A 22,885-nucleotide genomic window follows, 5' to 3' on the forward strand; every position below is an offset into this window, starting at 1 on the left:
ATTCTGACTTATCTTGTAAATCAAATAACTTTTTTTTAAATAGTTTATAAATACACAAACTCATATACATTTTAAAATTACTTTTTTGTATTGATTATTAATTGAATATCATAATTCTGACTGTAAACTCAGATCCCAACACTTTTTTTAAAAATATATATTTTTTAAGTACTCTCTCATACATAACCTCTAATTCATTTTCTAAATTGTGACTTTATTCTCAGAATGCAGGTTATAAACTAATTACATCATTTGCATTAGTTTTAACTTTTGGAAATAAATTCTGACTTTAATCTTGGATTCATGACTTTAAAAACAAAAATCTTATATTTTTCACACATCACCCTAACTACATCACATCTATGGTAATGTATGGCTTGGTTTGGTTTGGACATTGTGCTAAATATAATCTTTCTGCATGTTAAACAACACTCATAAAGTCAGCACACTGTATACTGTGCCCTCTCCTCCTCGGCTCTATAGTACACAGATGTTTTTGACATTCAAGACATGAGTCAGCACTTTCCCCTCCATGCTTCACCACTTCTCAAAAGGACCTTAACCCTCGTGCGCTGGTTTGAGACCGTTAATGTCGTCTGCCTTCTTTGAGTGTCTGTAATCTACAGCAGGAGAACTCTGATGTACACTGACTGTGTAGAAATCAATAAGGCTGCAGGAGGTGTTTGTTTTCTGTTTGGCTTCAGGTGAAGAGTTTGGAGGTTCTGCAGAGTCAGCGTTTTCGACAGAGAAATGAATGATTACTGACCCTGGTTAATCTCTTTGCTGCTGGGGAGGGACATAGTACAGCCTGGAGGGACTGACAGCAGCCAAAAGTGTGTGTGTAGGGTGAACGGAGAAAGCCTTTGGAAGATGAAATACGATGCTGCATAATTTACTTACAGTAGCCGGTAAGGACGAAAGCTCCAGCGAACCTGAACACACACACAGGGTTTTATGTAATAGCCACACTTTTTTCCCAAAACCGGCCCGGTGGTGGTTTAGATGGGCTACCCTTTCCTGAGGTCCTACAGCTATGGGAGTTGGGTCAAAGTACTCAGCTCACTTTAGAGCTGGTACACTCTTTAAAACGGTTAAACACACCTACTTATATTGTGGTATACCCAGACATGTCTACTGAAAAAAAGTCTGACTTATAAGGACCAAAAAAAACCTATGGAGTCTTTAAAAAACATAAAATAAAAAAAAGGGACAATAAGGCACACCCCTCCAAATTTACATAAATACACAACCAGACAGGACACAGCATTATGGTGTGATTTTAATAGTAAAATAAAAGGTAGTATCAACTCTTTTCAAACCAATACATTTATGTTGAAACACATTAAAGTATACTATGCAGAAAAAGGTCCAGTTAACAGGTCATGTGACCAAAGTTTTCGCAACATAAACTGTTAAGACACACCAACAGATGAGCTTGCTAGAGATAGACATACAGCTAACAGACAAACAGCTGGACATACAGAGAGACATACATATCGACAGACAGCTTACAGACAGACAAACAGCTACACAGACAGAGACATACAGATCGACAGTCAAACAGACAGCTTAACGACAGACAGACAGCTACACAGACAGAGACATACAGATCGACAGTCAAACAGACAGCTTAACGACAGACAGACAGCTACACAGACAGAGACATACAGATCGACAGTCAAACAGACAGCTTAACGACAGACAGACAGCTACACAGACAGAGACATACAGATCGACAGTCAGACAGACAGCTTAACGACAGACAGACAGCTACACAGACAGAGAGACATACATATCGACAGACAGCTTACAGACAGACAAACAGCTACACAGACAGAGAGACATACAGATTGATAGTCAGAGGAATTGCTGTTTGAAGGCAACCGAGAGAGCAATGAAACATGGTTACTAGGTTTCAATAGACACCAAAACACACACGTTTATGGGTTGGAAGTGAGTCCATAGCTTGCTTTTTTTGAAGGAAAAATCTGCATAGTTTACCATTTAAACAAATGTCAAAAAGTGCATTAATATGAATCATTGGTTTAACATACAAAATAAAATAGATTAGAAACACCACAATCGTTTTTTGGGCCACAAAACAAAATGGCCAGGATAACGTCCAAAATGTTACACAGCTTTGCTTTCCCATTATAACAATTTGTATCCAACTTACCCTTCGGTTGGACATGGGTGCTGTAATAAACTTGAAGTCCTCAGGATAACCCAAACATCATAACACAGGACATATCTGAATAGTTAAACCAGTCTCAAAAAATACATTGGATACAAATAAGTGCATCAAATCCTTGGTTTAACACAAAAGGTAAATAACCCAATTCAAAGGGTTTTCTCCATTAACAGCTGTTCTTGTTTTATGGCAACAAAACAAAATGGCCAGGTATATAACATATGTTACAGAGCTTTGCTTTCACTTAACAGCATCTCTGTATAAAACGTTAAGACATCAGGATAACCACAACATAATACAAAACAAAACTGATGGTTTCACTGTGACTGCTTCTTTCGGGCGATTCCGCGATTGCGAACAAAGTCTCTTATATTTTGTATTGTTCGTTCATCAAGCACTTTGCCTTCAACCAGCTTGCAGTGCTGGCACTCAGATTTGGTGGCCAGATGTCCTTTGGCAATATAAAGCTTAAAATGCCGCATTACTGCAGCTACCTCATCCTTGGCCCACGCTTTCTTGATTGTCTTTCTGGCCTTTTCACGATCCTTTCCTGAAAGATATACAAGTCAAAAATAAATCAAATCAGTAGAATGACATTTTAGTTGGAAATAACATCTGCTTTTTATCTGACAATTGGATACGAGTAGCACCAGTGTTTCCGCCAGACCAGGGCTGAGAGGGGGGTTGTGACGCCACGTCATGTCACGTGACTTGAGTTGAGCCGTCCCTTATAGATACTATCTCTTTACGTATTAGTGATCCGGCTCTTAAGAAGGGCCGGCTCTTTCGGCTCTTCAGTTTACCACAGAGCCTCCGGCACTCGCAGTTCACGCACGTGCTCCACTAGCACCCCCCGCCAAGGCTCGCCGACAGTACACTTCCCGTCACAGGAACACGCTTTGCTGGCGGCGAAAAGAATCCCACCGGACTCCTTTGCCCCTCCAACAGAGGGCTGTCCTTTTCGACATTTCAAGCGATAAAAACTCTTGATCTTTTTTTTTTTGGACGCCCTCGGCTCGAGTTCAGGGCGTTCCGAGCTAAAGGCGTCAAATGACGGCAAGACGCCCCCTGGCGCAGTGTTAATTTTGGCAACTGCTTTTGATTTAGTCTTAAGACGAAAATGGTTATTAGTTTTAGTCAAATTTTAGTCATTCCTATCCTTCGTAGTTTTAGTCTACGAAAACTCAAAACGTTTTAGTCAACTTTTAGTCGATTAAAAATTACATTTTAGTCAAAATGTGTCTCTATACTCTCTGAACGCTCCGTCCCCGGCAGATCTCTGTGTCCGCTGCAGCATGTCTGTTAGGCCCCGCCCCCCGCACACAGAGAGAGACAGGGAGATCGCTCTTCTGGAGTGAAGAGAGCGGAAATAATGATATTGCAATTTAGAAACGTAAGATGCATTTTGACAGACAAGACGGACACTTGAGGGAAAATATGCTGCATTTTGAATGTCCGATAGTCCACCATTAACACCTTAGTCCCGTCTCGTCCACGAAAACTAAATATACATTTTGTCATAGTTTTCGTTATCAAGAATCAATTTTTTAGCTTGTCATCGTCTCGTCTTAGTCATGTAAAAAAGGTCGTTGACGAACATTTTTCGTCAGTTTTCGTTGACGAAATTAACACTGCCCTGGCGGAAACGCTGAGTAGCACATACATGCCATCCTCTTCTCATTCTTCCTCCTCCTGCTTGACTCCTAGCCTTAACTTTAGGACAGCAATCCAATAAGTAAAGTGGCTATTGAGAAATCTTTATAAAAAGGTCTTGTATTTTTTATTTATGAAATTGATCATTCTGGAGTTAAGTCATTACACATGTACATCGTACTATATGATGAAATTGGAAACAAGACTACTGGGTTTAGGATTGGGTTTTCAGTTTAAATTGTATTGAATTTACATTGGGAGTAAACGTGCGGCAATGACTCGTTCTCGACCTTGATAGCTTACACTGCAATTTTCATTGGAAATGTTTCTTAGTGTAAGTGAGTACCACATTCGAAATCAATAACTAGTCAAGACTGGCATTGTGTGACTCTGACCCCATACAGACAGACACAGCAATGTGGGCCAGACCCAGTGAGCGTCAGCCACAGTTGTCATATCAGAAAAAAGGGTACAGTTCCAAACAGAAGTGCTACCCTTTTTTTGCCACAGGGTCATATATTCATACCTCCTATCTTTTTGGACAGCAGGGGTAGAATGATGGGTTAGACATTTAAAAAGTCCTAGGCTGGAAATGCACTCTAGTAATAATTGACCACTCCCAAAAAGGAAACTAATCAATACAATTTTGAAGATCAAAACTGTCTCGGCTAGGTGTTAACACCGTTTTCTTATAAGCGTATCTCGATGCCTTTTCCGAGTTCAATAACCCTAGCTTCATAGGCAGGAGCCGTCTCACTCACTGTGGATGACACCGTGTTAAATATATAATTTGTATTCTCTATTCTGTCAGACACAACTATAAGTCAGGCAAGTGAGGCAACCTACCCAAATGGTCCATGTCTTGCTCTGTGATAACAGATGTGGAAGCAGCAGTCACAGGTTCGCTAGTTCCACACTCTGTTGCTGCCGCCGTCTCATCATCATCATCAGAGTCACTGTTTACGTCTTCAGCATCACTGAATGAAATTTCATCTAGGAAAAAGTACGGGTAAAACTTGCATTAATATCTGGACATGCATAAATAAAACATACCTGAATTATTTTAGCTTTAGATATATACAATTCTGTAATAGTTTAAACAATGCAAACTCAAGAAGCTTATTCGATGTAAGTGCACACTTTAAGAATCAACAGCCAAAGTCAACCTCACTCACAATGTATTTCATTTAATTGGTTAATGTTGTTTGGGAATTCAACGTTTTCTTAGAGCATTCCAGGCTGGTAAATATGAGTGCAAGTATATTTTTGTTTAAAAAAAAAATGTTTCTGTACAAACCTTCAATATCAATCTCGTCCAGTGATTTCCCCCGAATGCTGGAAAGCTGTCCTTTCTCCATAGATAACAGCAGTTTGGAAATCTTGGCCAGTTGTGTGGTTGGAACTGGTAACCTGTAGAAATCCTGGTGTACCCGGATGTCATGACCCAGGAAATCAGCTACCTGGCCCAGTTCATTGTTTTTTAAATTAAGCACCTGGGAGAGTGTTGCGACATGTTTTCTAAGCTGTGTCGACCTGAGGTGCTCAGGGTGCTTTGCACCACACTTGCTTGCATGAAGACGCAAGCAGTCCTGTCCTCGGTAGCAGCTCATACATTTGGGTCTTGCAAACAGGAACACATTGGTGGAACAAACACCACATTCAGTTCTTTTACTCACAAGAAGGGACAGGGCATCCAACATGCTTGGTGAGAGCAGAACTGCAACCTTTCTGCCCCTCTTTCCCGTGATTTCAACTCGGCTGAAATAGTTGCAGAGCCTCTGTTCAGTCCTTGACAACCCCTTGGCAGCATCTTGATGCAGTTCTGCATTGTCTCTTTCATTAAAATGTTTGAGGCGCATTTTGGAAACTTCCCCAGTACGTCTTCGATTCAACACTATGACTTGTGCAAGTGCAACTTTTGCAAGTTCAGCATAGTTCTGAGGCGTCACCTCCTCTTTTAAGTTGCAAATGGCACTTTCTGCAGACTTGTCAAGGTACCGATGAAGGATCTGAACATCTTCGGTGAAGGGTAATGTTGATGGTTTGTTGTATTTTGCACCGCTCAGAGTGTTCAGAGCACTGTGACACACAAACTCAGACGACTTGGAGGTGTACAGTTTCTCAAACATTTTAGTCGATTTGATCAGTTCATCATCTTCTGCCATAAGGGCCCGACAATGAATAATGTCATTTATTTTGAGAAGCGTATGTCCAAGTTTCAACGCCAGGCTTGGTGTTGAATATGTGTGGTTTTTATCATCAAATCCTGACACTTTCTTCACTGCTTGCACCACTCTTTGGCAGTTAGCAGGTTTAACAGCCTCCTCAAGGTTATAAACCGAGAATTCTGTTTGCAGACAAAGCAACAAACGTCCAACTTCACGTAGCTTCTGACGTATGTATTCATACTTAGTAGGGTGTTGACCGTGTTTGTTGTAGAGTGACTGGGCAAACTGAATAATAGAGAAGTCATTTCGGACAACTGAGGCAACCTCATCCTGCCTCATCGCATTGAGTAGCTTCCACACTCCACTTGAGGTCTGCTGACAAAATACTGACTCTTGAGCTGAGGCCAAACCCAGTACTTTGGTTCTTCCAGGTTTTTCTTCTTCTTCGTTTTCTGGCTTACAGGGGCATCTGCGGACATGTCTCCAAAGGTCCTTGCGGATGTACAATCCTTGACAGTGCATGCAGTGGATGAATTTTCCAGCCGGTGCTTCAGCCTTTGGTTTTCTCTTTACTTTTAGCTTCCCTGTTCCACTCTTTAAAACGTCAGTGTTGTGGGTAAAATTTCCTTTATTCCTCATTTTTTCTATTAATATCTTTCGCTCTTTCGAATGTTCGGGAAGGGAAAATGCATGTATAATTTCAGCATGCGTTTTGTGCGTTCTGAGATGTCGGGAAATTTTGCTTTGTGGTTCTCTACAAACGAAACAGTAATTTTTAGTGCTCAATGTCAGATGTTTGGGAAGCTCAGCTTTAGCCTTTGGCTTTTTCTCGTACGAGTCTTCGTTAGAAATCGAAGGACCAGATGTTGTGGCATCGATATCAAGAGGTGGCCAATCCTCGGATGTACTGGGCAATACTGGGAGGCTTGTTTCCGATGGATAATTTTTTCCGACATCAGTTAGTGTTTTAAATTGAATCTGTCCAGCTTTTGACTGACTAGGCATTAAGGGGATACTTGCATCTGAATAATCATCATCCCCTTGTGAGTCGGGTATGTGTTCCTCACCAGACATGCACTCATCTGATATTTGACCCTTTTCTGAATCTGATTGGTTTGACTGCAGTTCATCTCTGAAACTGTTTTCAGAAGGCTGTTGGAAATGGGGGAAAAAAGCGACATTTAGTTTTGACGTATAGTTATAGACAGCTAAAAGTTCAACAAAACCTTAAGCTCATGCTCACCTTAGGTAGATAATGGAGGTTATCATCCTGGATGTTTCTGAAGCAGGACTGATGCCAGACTTGTGAACACTCTGCAACATATTTTTTGTATATTATTGTAAATAGTACTGGTCTATTAAAACTGTTTGCACAATGAAATAAAAAGTAGGGTCAAAAAGATCTTCAGCATTAAACCATAAAAGATAAGGAAGAAAAATAAAACATTTGTAAGTAATTCAAACAATATACCAGAGTCTAAAACTATTATAATTCAATAATGACCTATTTCTACACGGCATTACACTAATACAGTTGATATATATAGCCAATGGTGTAAACCAGGAATCATTTCCCCAAGGTGTATCATTCTAAAACCAAACTACTGCAAATTCATACATGACTATCTCACCTCTGCATTCATATCCAAGCCACTTGGAGGAGGACACAGGTCCCACACAGGAAGCACACCTGTCCAATGAGGATAGAGTTGCGATCCTCAAGCAATGCTGTTGGCAAAATGTAACAATTTTGTTTTTGAGCAGCAACAATAATTTCACATTGACATGTTGATATCTACTTAAAGCAAATCCTTTAATAGCAAAGATCAATGTTTAATTAAATGTGCTTTTACAAGTCTCAAGACATTATATGAAAGTATCTAGGTTGTGTTACTGAAATCCAATGCAGTTCTGCATTCACTCGACAGGCCAAATTATTACAGGTCTTAGGTTATGAAAAGTATAATCCTTAAACTTACTTTTCACTTAGGAATTCAGGATATACTACATTTAGTTTACATTATATCTTGTCATAGATTACATTTATCATTACTTACTGAACAACTTAACATACAGATCACATACAGGCAGTGCAAGTATGAGTTACAGTCATGACTTACACTTTGAAAAGCATTTGAAGACAATGTCCTCACATACCATTGTCTTTATAAACCATATGATATTCAGACTACTGCATACACACACACAGCCCAAAGAAACATGTCGGTATGTAAATAGATCAAATTTCATTCTAAATGTAAGGTACCTTTTCAGCTCTGCTGAGGGGAGAAAACTCTTGACCTGTCGTCTTCGTGTAGCTCTCAGTGGTCTCAGTGCAGTCGCTGTTAGTCACCATCTGTAGCAGATAAAACACAAAGAGAAGGATAAATACATCAGAAAGTCAGAAATGTACTATCAGAGAATATTTGGAATTGAATAAAAGAATGCTCCTACTGATGAAAATTTAGTTTAAAACCTTACTGGACCCAAAACAAAACATCAATTTGAGATATTAAATCTATGTTTAATGTAAAAATACCTCTTCAATGTTCTCATTTGGAGATGTGGCCTGTGTGGCCCCACAGGTTTCGAGAGGCATCACTTCATCAAGACCCTGCAAGATACAAACACACACAAAAAAACAACATTATTATTATTATCATCGGACGGTGCGTTCCCATGTACCTAAAGATTCTAAACCATCCATAGCTTGTAGTAACATGAAATTAAAGTTATTCAGATATACATTTCAATAAACACCCTGTAGTTATGTTTCACTATCGGAAGTAATACAAAAATGATATTTATACTGAAATAATCAAAACTAATCCATTGGACAACATGTAGCATTTACGTATGTGGTGTGATGGTTAGAGCAAGTCAAATGTTGACCACCTTGCATCTCCACGGCCAGTCTGAATCACCGTAATTATAGGTGATCTCCTCTCCTGGACTTATGTCTCGGTCAGCGAACAAACAAAGATGGGGCTTCCCTTGCACGGATAGTCTTTTCATCTTTGCAGACGGGTTTCTGTGATCGTCATTCACAAGTCTGCCTAGAGACTCGTGCTCTTTTGCTGCATCAACGCTACAAAAACACAAGTAAAACTTCATTGCAAAACAATCAATTAAATTGAAAACAGCTAGCTAAGCTGTGAAAATAAAGCCAACTTCATTCATTCTGCTCAGACTTATCATTGACATAATACGCACCACCACAGTTTTCCATCAAAATGGAATTCGAACATGAACCCCTTGAGCCTGACAGGATAACGTTTCAGTCTCGTCTCACATTCTTGTTGGCTTATGAGTTCACCTCGATATTCTACCAAAAAGTCTCCCGTTTGAAATGGTACAGAGGTGAAGATGCCGCGACCTACAAGGAACAGAAATAAAAAATAAGTGAGAAAAATAGCACACTAAAGTCACATATTTTATGTTTATACTTTAAGTTAAACCATGATTAAACAATCAGAACTGAATAATAAACTCACCTTTGATGGCATTGATGTGTTGGACGTCAAGCCCTGCTTTGTCCCCTCCAGTGTCAATATAACATTTGGCATCATCCTTCGGATTGCTGCATCTCCGTCTCCGCCTTTGCATCTTGACTTTGATGGTTTATTATAGCTGTGAAAAAGAGTAATAGTTCATACCTCCTGTCCTCAGCTCCAGTTAAATACAATGTTTACATCACATAAATAAACCGGAGGCTCAAAAAACAAAAACACACTTCAGCTGCCGACATTGTTTTTTTTTTAGCATTACACACCTAGCATTTACACATGCTAGCATACTCGGAGTCTGAAGCACACGCAGTTAGCTCTGGTGCTGCTAGTTAAATAGAAAAACATGTACACATGCTAGGATACTCTGAAGCACACGCAGTTAGCTCTGATGCTACTAGTTCAATACAAAAACATGTAGGCTACACCATAGACTGTAGGGCTACACATGCTAGCATACTCAGAGTATGCTAGCTAGCTCTAGTGCTACGAAGTTGAACTACCAAAAAAACATTTACACGTATGCTATTTCATCAGCTGGCAATCAATAATAATATGGAGTTTAAGTTTACTCTAACTCATGCAAAAGAAGCAATATCTACAAGTATGCAAGCTTACCTGTTTGTGTTTAATCAAGCAGGCTGTTGTAGCTCCATTGTCCATGTGTCTTTCCCTGAGTGAACGCAGCTACAAGCATGCATCTTGGAGGTGACTTCTTGCTACCGCCCAATGTCTAAACCAGCCAATCAGAAGTACCTTTCAGTTGATGGTTTGTAAGGACGCAGGAAACCAGCCAATCACAGGGCAGCCAGCCCGCCAAATGTGACCGTTTGCATCAAAAATGTGTAAGGAACTGCACAAATGTGTATGGAACTGCGAAGCTACCGACCACCGATGTGATGCGCTGTTCTATACACTAAAAAACAGGTTTAGTGGTAAAAGATGACTTTTTCAGGATGGATTTATGTTAGTTAGTTTGTTAGACACTAACAAACATGGATACACTCTTTGTTTTAAGCCGACTTCGGCATAGTCCACATATACCACCAAGGTTCGCGTAATGACGGTGGGTAGTCAGGTAAAATTGTAGAGTATACCCAGAGCACTATAATAGAAAGAGTTACGATCTCCGTTCACTCCAATGGACCATTTGTGTACACAGCAATGGCGGATCGTGGAGCCTCTCAATAGTTCCCGGAAGTTAGCGGCAAGGCTATCAGCATAGAATTGCAGCATAATAGACCGTTCGTGATGGACTTTTAAAGGTAAGAAGACGTTTAAAGATTTATATTGCGGATATTATAAGCACATCTGAGTCAAATGTAACATGTGCATTAAAGGATGTTAGTGGATTATCCCTAAATCTACCGTTTACAGAAAACAGATAACAGTTATTGGTAGATGCCGCCTATCACAGTGCTCTGAGATTTATTACTAACTGTAAAGCACTTGCTCATCACTGTACCCTGTATGCCAAGGCAGGTCTGCCTTCACTAACTGCACGGAGGCTCAGTCATTGGTACATGTTCATTTACAAAGCCATGTTGGATAAACTACCTTTTTATATCTGCTCTCTGATCTCTCGACGAATTGAAAGTACTTATTGCCTGAGATCTCATGATGTTGTTTTATTAAATGTGCCAAGTGCTAGGACTGTCTTAGGGAAGAAAGCTTTTAGTTGTGCAGCTCCACTAACTTGGAACAGTCTGCATACATGTTTAAAACTGAGCACTTTGATTCCCCTGCATCTTTTTAAAACTCGGCTGGGTGACATGCTGTTTGATACTCATGGTACCTGTCACTGTAAATAGTTTGTAAACTGTACCCATTTACATTATGTTGTATGTCATCCTTATTGTTGTTCTGTTGTTTTTATGTTACATGTGTAACCAATGTGCTGCAGGTCACCCTTGAAAAAGAGATATTTTGATCTCAAGGGGCTTTCACCTGGTTAAATAAAGGCAAAAAACAAAAAGTGCGTATCTGAGACTTCCAAACAGTAAACAAAAACGTTACTTATGAGTGAGTGTTTTTAGCAGAGCCATGTGTTGATTATTACATGTCTGTATTATGTTGCAGCTCAGCTGATTTTGGATTGATGGCAAAGGGAGAGGGACTTAAGTGAGAGTGAAAACACAAGGTAAGTTTAAAATAGGTCAGCCATTTCCCATCCTATAGGTTGCTATATAGATGTATCTAACCCTTTCTCCTGTCTTTGTCTCCCTCTTTCAGCACAAGAGCCCCAGGGGGATTCAATGGAGCCTGAAGACCTGCAATGAGACCCTCACTCTGAGCCTCAACTCCCAGAGTTTTGCAAGCTTCTCCCTGTTCCTTATTTTTATTAAAGAGACATTACGCTTCCCAATGGTGTAGTCTTCGTTTTGTGAAAAATAGGATTACCTACCTCACATATTTTGTTGTTGTCTTTTGTGATGGTTAAATTGCTCCTGCTGACTTGAGCCAGCAATTCTTTCCTCCTCTGCGTCAGTGGGGAAGCCGTACATTTTTACTCCTTTCTCTGAGCGATTGGAGCAGCACAGCAAACCATGGGGGAGACGATATGCCAGGACAACACAGAGGAAAAGGCACAGACAAACTGCATGATCTGCTATTCATTATACATGGATGTTCCTAAAACAACACAAACATCATCATGCTGCTGCTGCTAGTCCTTTGACTCATTGTGCAGTCAGTTGACAATCATTGATTGGCACGCCTGTTATTAATGCATTCAAATGGCCCGCCACAAACTTCCGGGAACAATCTGAGTCTCCATGAACCACGTGACGATAAAGCATTTTGGACTTCTGCTGTCCTAACTCTTCTATCTATATGGTGCTGGGTATACCACAGTCACACACACACACACACACACACACACAGGATTACTTTATAGATTTCATATTGCACCTCAGTGTATTTGGGAGCTTTGTAGGAGATGTTTAAAACAAAAAAGAGCAAGATATTTCTGGCTCTTAAATCCAGTTGTGCCCCGAAAGTGTTTATTTTTCTACATATTTCACTATATTTTAGAAAACAACCATTTGCCCAAATACAAAATATAGTATGATAAGAGAATGGCAGTTTTTAGAAATCACATGGAGCACAATCAAGTCATTGGTATCTTTCAACTTATACATCTGATATATGCACCGTAAAACATATTTAAAAATGCAATACATAAGCAACAAGGTGAGATTGAAAAACAGTGTTTGTGTAAAATGAACATGTCTGCGCACTCTAGTGGCCAAACTATGACATTGCAACCTTGCATGACACGTTTCTCAATACGTGCGTGCGCGCGCACACACACACGCGCACACACACACACACACACACACACACACTTTTCGTGGAGACTTATCCTAACCATAACCAACACATGCCCAACCCCTAACCCCTGCCTTACCCTAACCAAGTCTTCACCTTAAAATGAATGATTCCCCTCATGGGGACCTCCATTATGTCCCCTCACGTGACTGTAACAGATTTAGGTCCCCACAAGTAAAGTAATGCACACACACACCTAAATTAAACTGAGAGTTTCTATCCAACAATCTACAATGAACTCATGGTCATGGTGCGTCCTGCCAGGAAATATCCTCCAACTGTCGTACGATTGGTGCGAAACATGGCCTAAGGCACATAGGACAAGACAAACATATTACATTGTGATATACATTTTGTTATCCAGTCACTATAATCTCCTGATAATAAGACTCACCCAAATGCCGACACTGATAACCACAATGAAATACCCGACAATAACGGAGACGTCTGCAGGGTTGTTGATTCTCTATCGCTCCACTTACACCTGAAGACACGTTGTTATACCTGCTGCTTCAATTCAAATAGCTTCCTATAGGCAACCTGCCTTTGTGCTTCTAAAACGCCAAAAACACAAAGTTAGACATACAAAAGGACTAGAGAGCGATGCATGGGCGGTAGATCAGTCCAAGTGAGAACCTTGGTCAGCGGTGACTTAGTGTCAGCAGTTAATTAATTAGAATCATTATTAACACCATGAAAAACAGGTTTTGGCTCATCATGTCTTACAGGATTCTAAAGAAGATTTGAATCTACTTTGGGCTTTCTAGGGTGACACTTTGTCTTATCTCGATGTTGACAGAGAACATCCTACATTGATTTTAAAGAATGCACTTCCTGTTTCCTTCTTAATAGAAGTATTCAAACTGAATCAATGTTCAACAAGTTTGACTATTGTCATTGTCAATGATTATTAACACCATGAAAAACAGGCTTTGAGTCAGCATTTTCTACAGGAATTTAAAGAAGATTTGAATCTATTTTGGGCCTTTTTTTTTTTTTAATCACAAAAAATCTACCATAAAACCCAAATGACGTACAAACATTTCATTAAAAAGTCACGGCATTTGCAAAGAAAATTCACAAGTGAAAAACAATGTATCAAACAGTCGTTTAATCATTAGACAGCAGGGCTCTTCATTAAAACATCCATTTGCCTTTCAGTTCACAAACTTGATCAGATTGCATAAAACGAGGGCAGCTGCACGGGTTTGGATGTGTGCAAAAAACAGATTTACGCCTCAATAGAAAACATGCGCACGCATACACACACACACACACACACACACGCACACACACCTTTCACATGTCACACCAAGGAAGACAAATGGTTAATTTGACATGATTCAGAACATGTTATTGGAAAAGCAACAAAGTGACAGATGTTGTACTAAAAGTGTTTAGTGATAGCTGGGGAGTTCATGACTGTAGCGTTAAACATCTGCTGCTAGCTGGAAAATACAGGGAAGCTCCACCACTGTGTCTCAAGACAGTCATTGCAATACTTTCTAAAAGCTGGAAAATTATGAAAAGTACTAGCATTTTGATTCCAGCAGTGAAAGTGAAAAGCAGATTTATGAGACAACCCAGTCTGATTTGAGTCTTTTTGAGGGAGACACATGAATGTGGATCAGGTTTTAACATGTGAAATCTTCTATTTCTCACCAAATTAGTGCTTATTTCTGAGTTGAAATACTTAATTAGCGACTCAGAGTGAAGGAGCTCCATCAAGCCGTTTAGGACAGAGAGTGAATACACATGCTATACAGAGATGCTGGATGAGAAACCAATGTGAGTTTGGAACATTGAACAATGTAAATCTATTCTAGTAGACCTCAATGATGGAATTATGATCAGTAGAAATGGCCATGACATGGGACCTTTAACACATCTGCTCCTGTCTGAGCTTATCTTTCTGCCCTGCAGTCAGAGCAACATGACATTTCACAATAAAACCTTACAAATACATCTGAATAAATTAGGTGCAATGCTAAAGTGTTCAAATAATGCATAACACTCCATGCCTAACACATTCACACGCTCTGTGGTTGGAGCAATGGAAATAAAACCGTTTTGACACGTCTGCAGAAACACAGCTGTTCACCTGGAGCTCTAGGAAAGTTGGTTTAGACACAAGAGCCGCGTTCACACCGGAGTACTTTTCCCACTTTAGTTCCAATATAGTTCCAAAATGTCGCGTTCACACCAAAAAGAGCCGGAACTAAAATTAGTTCATGAGAACCTTTTTACCCCCTTTTCCGTCCCTGCTAGAGAGCAAGGACTCTCATGCGGCTCTCTAGTGAGAAAATAGCTATATTTCTGATTGGCTGGGCGGAAGCCAGTCCCCAACTCCGGGGACTTACGGCCGGGGATTTTGGGTGGCAGTATACGCCGTGAAGTTGTTTGCGGCCTGCCAGTAAACCCAAAGCAGAAGAAGAAGAAGTGACGTCAGCGGCTTCATTTGCCTAATCCACCCCCAGGGACTTATTCCGGTGTGAACATGATCTGTACTTAGTTCATCAGAACCAAAGAGTTCTGATGAACTAAGTTCTCATGAACCTTTGTGGGAAAAGTACTGCGGTGTGAAAGCGCCTAATGACTCTAACACATGTACCCTCGGATACTGTACCATGCTCTGTATATAAAACACACTTTGTCATATATGTTAACCTTTAAAATTGTTGTGGCTATCTTTAATCTTCGTATCATGATGCCTTATCTGCACAGGTTTCCCCTCACTGAACATGAGGACAGTCTGTACAGAGTAAGAAGACTTTATCTGATGTGTGATTAACACATGGGTTGCCATATTTAGGGTTCTGAGTGTCTGGATTAACCCGTTGTGAATGTAGTGATTCATACGAATACTGTTTGTTTGTTTTAAAATGTCGATTTGTCAGGAATATTCTGTATGGCTGCTTTTTTTGTGGTAATGAAATACCAAACCTTGTGTGTTTCTATTATGCATTTAAAATAAAATGAGTGAACAAGTCAAAACTGTCTATATGCAATTGGTTTGTGAAAAGTATCTTTGATAGGTTCCCACTCAAATAAAGGGTATTTGTAGAGCCCTTAATGCATGTTTCAAAAAAGCAATAGAACAATACAGTGAAACAAAGCATGGTCGGAAATGTGCCGATGTGTCCTCCTGTGTCAACGCAGCTGAAACTTCACAGCATTGAGATGTTGTGTGGTTAAGCAAAATGCTGAAAATAACATTGCACTTTAAGAATAACATTTAAAAAAAAGGCCCTTTCCTTTCTGAAAGGACTTTACTATTTGTGGTTAAGGTTACATTCAGGTGCATATTGCCTGACTGTCTGTTCTAGCTCCACTTGCCCTCAGCCTGACATCTGATTTAAAACACAAGATCTGCCTGTATCTGGTCAATAAAAGACTACCGTGTGCTGCACTCTGTATAAAATGGCCTCTTCCTTGTGACTCAACCTCAACATTTTATGAGGTTAAGGAGGAGCTACTTCCTGATCTGTGTGTCACATGATCAGCTGCTTCGTCTTCAGTTGGTCCCTGTGGAGCTAGTCGGCGGGCTTCTTGCAGTTTTCTTTGGCTAGTCTCAGTCTGGACAGGATGTGTTTCTTGGGGAACTTTAAGGTAGTGCACCCGAACTGGCTCACCCCCCCTGTGTCCCCGGGGAGTTTCTCTCGTCTCTGGACCCAGCTGCGCCAGCCGGGCTTCCAACAGTAAACACTGTCGTAGAACCGCGACCCGTTCTCGCCCCCCAGGACGTAAATCCTGCGTTTCCACCGGGCCACGCCCCCCGCCGCTATCCTTCGCGGCAATCCGGGGAAAACTACCGGACTCGGAGCACGGTCGCTCCCTCCTCCTGCTCCCCCCCGCTGCTCGGCGCTCACCATCACCCCCCCCCCGGTTACCTCCCTATCTGCCCCGGACCCCCGCCCTTCCCTGAAGAACAGAACCCGCCCCGTGGCGTCTAAAGTCTCCAGGTTAGTGTAGTTTCCGTCCAGAAACTTGGTGGTGTCCCTCATGTATCCCCCGATGGCGCAGACGCCCCCTCGGACCGCGACCCCCCCGGCGAGGCAGGTGGCCCCCGAGTCCAGAGCCACGCGAGTCCAGCAGTCTGTGAGGGTGTGATAGACGAGGACCCCTGAATGCACCACGGCCCGGTTCTGTTCCAACGTGGTTCCACCCAGCAGGTAGAGACGTCCACGTAGAGCAGCGCAGGCGAAGGCTCTGAGAGGCAGCGGCAGGCGAGGCCCCGGGGCCCAGCGCAGCGTCGAGAGGTCCAGGGTCTCACTGGAGTCCAGCAGGGCGGAGCGGTTACTGCCCCCCAACGCAAAGATGGAGTCCCCGCAGCCCAGCAGGCCCAGCATGGACCGCGGCTGCACCATGGGGGGCCGCTCCATCCAGCGGTCCAGCACGGCGTCATACTCGTGCACGGCTGCAGACACGGAGCCCGTCCTCAGGATCCCCCCCGCCACGAACAGCCGGTCCCCCACAGCGGTGCAGCCGGGGCTCACCAGGGACCCGAGGGCCGCCAGCTTCTCCCACTTCCCTGTCCGCGGGTCGAAGCAGTCCACGGTGAGTTCTCTGGAGGCGGCGCTCTCGTCCTCCCGAGGCGTCAGGTCCACGCAGACGATCTTCTTCTCGAACATGCCCTCCCGCGGCCTCAGCGGCCCCCCGAGGGCCTCGCCGGCGGCAGCGGGGCCGAGCTCCTGGCAGAGTCTCCGGCTCTCCTCCTGGGACAGCAGCCCCGGACGGAGGTGGTGCAGCAGCGCCGGCATGTGGGCGTAGCGATCTAAAGGCTGGTGCTCCGCCCAGCGCCGCGCCGCGTCGTAAACCTCCGCCTCCGAGTCCACGCCCAGCCGGTCGGAGCTCAGCAGGCTGCCCAGCGTGCCGTGGTCCAGCAGCAGGAAGTCCTTCTGACGGGCGACTCGGGGGAAGTGCTGAGCCACGAGACGCAGCGTGGCGCGTAGCAGCAGCTGGTCGTGGTGAGAGCGAGCCAGAGAGTACATCCCCAGACAGTTATCCACCGAGAGGTGCTCAAACAGGAACCTGGAGAGGTCAGAGAAGAGAAAAAAGTGGAGAAAGGGGGGAATTAGAGTATATGAGACTAGGAGGTCTGATATCCAGAAGACAAAAGCTGGGTTGTAAAACCTAACGTCAAAGTACTTGACAGAGTGCTTCTTTTTCCAATGTCACTCGACATATTCTGCGCAATTCAGGTCACTTGCAAGGCACCTGGATATTCAAGATCACCTGATAATCATGAGATAACGGGACTGTAGCTATCCTGTAATACTAATAATACATTTGATTTATATAGTGCTTTTCCTGGTGCTCAAAGCGCTTTCAAGCAAGTAAAGAATAAAAATAATTACTACTACTACTACTACTACTACTACTACTACTACTACTACTACTACCACTACCACTACTACCACTACTACCACTACTACCACTACTACCACTACTACAGTATTGCCAATTCTCTACCGATGAACACATTTCTACCTGCATCTTGACTGTAAACCTGATCACCTGTCACTTTTCCTACAGCAGATTTACCTGGAGCAGAGGTCCTGAAGGGGCATGACCTGCAGCCGGTTGGCGGCCACAAACAGATCCTCCGCCGTGTCCAGAGAGAGCCCCGCCTCACCGGTGTAAACAAACTGGATCACCGTCTCCATGACGGACGGCGTGACCTCCTCCAGTCGGATCTCAGTGAGGCGGGACTCCACCAGAGGGCTGGTGAACATCGCCCGGAAATACGGACTCACCGCTGCCAACAGGACTCTGAGGAGAGAGAAGGATAGAAGATAACGTGTTTATATCATGAGGAGAAGGCATTGTACATTTAACAGTACCTTGGTTTTGTCTCCCTACAGCTCACTGACAGACCAATGCGTTTGCTATCTTTTAAAGTGTTACATGAAAAAAAACTAAATAACACAATATAAATATTAATAGATAAAACTAGAAACAACACAACAACGATATGACCCTAATAGCACATCTCTGTGGGAGAAAATGAAATGTTGACTTCAAGATACAAGCTATTTTTAAGTAAATATTGTTGGCCCCAGCTTTCTCACTGCAGTATGTTTCAGTTTGATTTGACCATACGGAGATGTCTTGAAATACTGTCCTTAATAAATCTGAATTAGGTTTATTGCTCGTTAACACTCTGCTGGAACTGCTACCTCCACGACCCGGAATAAATGTCTTCAATCAAAATCATTAATTTTGTTTTTCTGTATCAACCTGTTTGTAGGGAAAAGCAGTCCTACCTGTGGCACATGAACTTCTTTCCCTCCACAAGAAGAGTAACATCACACAGCTGCTGAGCATCCAGGAGCTGCTTCAATCCTACAAAGAGAAAAGGACGAAGAAATAAATATCAGGGGAGCGGGGGGAGGGGGGGGGGAGGCAGGAATAAAGACAGTAAAGGTGTTATTGCAATGCCTATAAAAATAAAACTGTGTGCAATATACCCTCGTGCATTTCACGCTTACTTATCAATCTGTGAACAGAACCAGCTACTTCTATAACAAGGTGTCTGTATTATTAATAACATGCGTCTACTGTTTCATATAATACTGTATGTAAATCTACTCTAATCTGCACTTTACCCTTGTTGCTGTAACACCGTGAATTTCCCCATTGCAGGACAAATAAAATAATTATGATTATGATTATTGAAGTGACTTATTTTGTATATATTGATTGTTGTGCTTTTATTTATGTCTTAATGTGTGCATAGTATGTATAAATGTGTCTGTTGATTGTGTATATATATATATTTGCATACAGATTTTTATGTATTTTAAATTTTTTAGTATTTGGGATTGTGGGAAACGGTATTTCGATCTCTCTGTCTGTACACACACTGAAAGATTGACCAATAAAGTTGACTTTGACTTGACCAGGGGTGTCCAAAGCTCTTTTCACCGAGGGCCACATACAGAAAAATATACGAAGGGCTGGGCCACTCACTAGAGGTACATCGCCTCATAGGTTCAGTTATAAAGTTAAATCAATCACATGTAGGTACATGATGCTTGTGAGTGTTGGCAGATCATCCCTCAGATTGATTTTAATAAGGAGAAATAGGAAGGGTGTATTTCAAGCTTGATATGTAAATAAGTCATTGGGCTTATCTGATCAACTAAGATATGTTAGGAACTGTTTCCAACTTTAATTGATCTAATTTATTTGAAAAGTGGTCTCATTAAAACGTGAATACTACTGTGTAATATATGTGTACATTTATATTTAAGAAGTACAATATAAGACAAGCACAAGTTTCATGTGTGGGCCAATTCAAAGTGGACCACGGGCCACATTTGGCCCCCAGGCCGTAGTGTGGACACCCCTGATATATAGGTATATACATATCTTTATACATATATATTTGTATTTGTTGTATTCGGGGTTGAGGGAAACGGTCTCTCTGTCTGTACACACAAACTGAAAGATTGACAATAAAGTTGACATTGACTCACCGTGTGTGATGTAGTCTCCGAGCGGCGTGGTGCTGTCGTCGGGGAAGTCCTCCTCCTCCGAGTCACTGTCGGACAGAGGCTCCCCTCCCCCCCCGTCCCCGTCCTGCCACGGCTGGGGGCGCCAGGTCGCTGTGCCCCCCCGCACAGCGTTCATCTGAGAAACAACATAGAATATAATTCTTTATTGTCATTATACAGGTACAATGAGATGAGTAGAGCTACTCCCTTTTTTTTTAAGGTGCCATCAAAAATACAAAAATACACAAGAGATGTCCAACATACAAACAACAAGCATTCATACTTCAATATGCAGATAAAGTTAAAGTGCAGGAATATATTGGTTTAAGTACAAATAAATATATTTTAATGAGTATAAAAGTATATATATATATGCAGTCAGCATGTCGTTGTGTCCCTGGGAAAGACACTTCACCCCAAATTGCTCCTGTGGGGATTGTCCACAGTATTAAGTATGTAAGTCCCTTAGGATAAAAGCGTCTAACAAGTAACATGTAATGTAATATATATATATATATATAAATAATATATATATATTGTGTCAATGCAAGCTGGAGTTTAGTGCGACTATTGCTCTGGGGAAGAACTGTCTTTAAGTTTCATATACAGAAACACAGAGAAATGTTTCACTTAAAGAGCCAAAGATTGCTTAATATCACTCAAGAAGCGCAGATACAAATATTAAAAGATAATACTAGAAATAACACAACGGTATGACCCTGATAGCACCTATCTCTGTGGGAGAAAAACAAATGTTGAGTTCAAGATACAAAGTATTTTTAAGTAAATAGAGTTTGCCACACATTAAGGAGATGTCTTTAAATACCGTCCATAATCAATCGGAATGAGGTTTATTGCCAAGTCTGTTAACACATGCAAGGATTTGTGCTTTAGTATATAAATGGTACACAACCACAATGGGAGGAATTGAAAAAAAGAAACAAAAACAAATATTTCTTAAATATATTAAAAATAAATAGGGGGTGAGGTTTTGCATACTGTGTCTGAGGGGTAACTGCATATCCCATTGTCCTGTAGGGTGTGATGGTTTTGCATACAGTGTCAGAGGGGGCATCAGCTGGCCTCCCAGAATGTTGTTGTAATGTATATCTGCTTTGATGTCCAGGCTTTTAATACGAATATTGTGTTGCTGTACGTTTGTTACCCAATTGATTATTCTCTCTAGACCACAGCTCATTTTAAAGCTGCTACGACAGGCCACATCAGATTTTTTTTTTCGGGGGGGGGGAATTTGTTCTGAGATTGAAGACAGAGTTTCGAGGAAAATAAAGTGAAAAATGTAATTAAAAAAGTCTCAGAATTTTGGACCTAATACTTTTCCGTAGAATAAATTAGGTGCAGTAAATGAAAATGTAAAGCAGTCCAAAAAAAAAAAGCCTAGAACAGACATGTGCAGAACATAAAAAGGAATATGCATGTACAGACTGGAATAACACACACAAAGCAGGCTGTTTTTGTAGCATCAGTAAACAGGTCAAATGTGGATTTTTCACAGTTCAACATTACCTTTGCTCTTCTCCTGGTTTCCACCGTGAAGCCGGATTGGGTCTCTCTCAGCAGGAATGTGTGAGGCAGTTTTGGGGGGTAGGCTGGCTGTAACTAAACCCGGTTGTGAGGGTTTAGTTAAGCGGCCTGTGAAGCAGAGTCTGCTCGGTGCTCATCCAGCAGCACCGGTGCAACAAAATCCATAACAAAACTAGCTCTCAAAGGCGCATTGTGCACACCGCCTCTGGTCCTCACAAGATGTCAGTCCACCATGATATCATCCCCACACGTCCTACTCTGTTGCAAAGCAGAATATGTGTTTAAACAGTGCAGTTTTTCAGAGGCTACAGGGGTAAAATGTACCACTGACTTCAGGTTCAGTCGGCCGCACACGGGATTACCGCAATGTATAAATTTCCGCTCATCTGATTGGACAACCTTTGACTCGTGACGTCAGTGAAGAGATACATTTGATTTATTTACAATAAAAAGAAACAATTTCTGCTCGTTTTTTAAAAGAAAAACGAGATAAAAAGTACAACTACAGGATAGAGACATGTTGTACATACTTCAAAGGTGACAGTATGGACGCAGATGTTGTTGTTGTACAGTTAATTATATTTTTAGGGAAATGTGACTTTATAAAAAGAAATGGGCTAACTGCAAACCTCATTTTAAACATTTTTCATTCACCAAGAATTAAAACATTATAGTAGCACTATTAAAAACAGTATGAATACAAAGGCAATCAAAACCAATTGTGTATTTTAGAAAACATTTTTTATTTTACGTGTTATCTTATCACTTTATATGTTTACCCTGATGTCAATTTGTTCTTGAATAAATAAAGGGAAATAAATAAAACAATTTATCTTCGTTTTTCTTTTCAAAATCTGGGACAAAATAACGGTTTTATTTCCGAAATGGTAACTTCCGGTATCCATGCGGCATTCCCTGAATATAGGAACGTAGTTATTTAACACATTACATTGCATTTAGCTTAAAAGTTAATAGTTAGAGTTAATACAAATA

General features: G+C 41.5%; 2 protein-coding genes and 1 long non-coding RNA gene across 3 annotated transcripts; 1 reads left to right on the forward strand and 2 right to left on the reverse strand.

Moving 5' to 3' along the window:
- Positions 1-1,261: 1,261 nt before the first annotated feature.
- Positions 1,262-10,276, reverse strand: LOC307035271 (uncharacterized protein). The gene is made up of 11 exons (XM_079674384.1): positions 10,137-10,276; positions 9,507-9,642; positions 9,226-9,388; positions 8,908-9,100; positions 8,552-8,626; positions 8,279-8,368; positions 7,644-7,740; positions 7,256-7,326; positions 5,142-7,164; positions 4,691-4,837; positions 1,262-2,741 (listed from the first exon to the last, which is right to left on the reverse strand). Exons 2-11 carry the CDS (start codon positions 9,616-9,618, stop codon positions 2,509-2,511), a joined length of 3,204 nt encoding a protein of 1,067 aa, XP_079530510.1. The 5' UTR covers positions 9,619-9,642; positions 10,137-10,276; the 3' UTR covers positions 1,262-2,508.
- A 368-nt stretch (positions 10,277-10,644) lies between these two features.
- On the forward strand, positions 10,645-11,883 carry LOC307035273. Its single transcript, XR_013807059.1, has 3 exons — positions 10,645-10,783; positions 11,598-11,658; positions 11,751-11,883. It is a non-coding gene; the product is annotated as an uncharacterized lncRNA (long non-coding RNA).
- Positions 11,884-13,944: 2,061 nt separating this feature from the next.
- LOC307035912 (kelch-like protein 12) lies at positions 13,945-22,250 on the reverse strand. Its single transcript, XM_079675771.1, has 5 exons — positions 21,875-22,250; positions 20,330-20,483; positions 19,115-19,193; positions 18,393-18,620; positions 13,945-17,879 (listed from the first exon to the last, which is right to left on the reverse strand). The coding sequence occupies exons 2-5, from the start codon at positions 20,481-20,483 to the stop codon at positions 16,382-16,384; spliced, it is 1,959 nt and encodes a 652-aa protein (XP_079531897.1). The 5' UTR covers positions 21,875-22,250; the 3' UTR covers positions 13,945-16,381.
- Between the last annotated feature and the right edge of the window lie 635 nt (positions 22,251-22,885).

This window comes from Notothenia rossii, assembly GCF_949606895.1.
Source record: "Notothenia rossii genome assembly, chromosome: 4".
Lineage (NCBI taxonomy): Eukaryota > Metazoa > Chordata > Actinopteri > Perciformes > Nototheniidae > Notothenia > Notothenia rossii.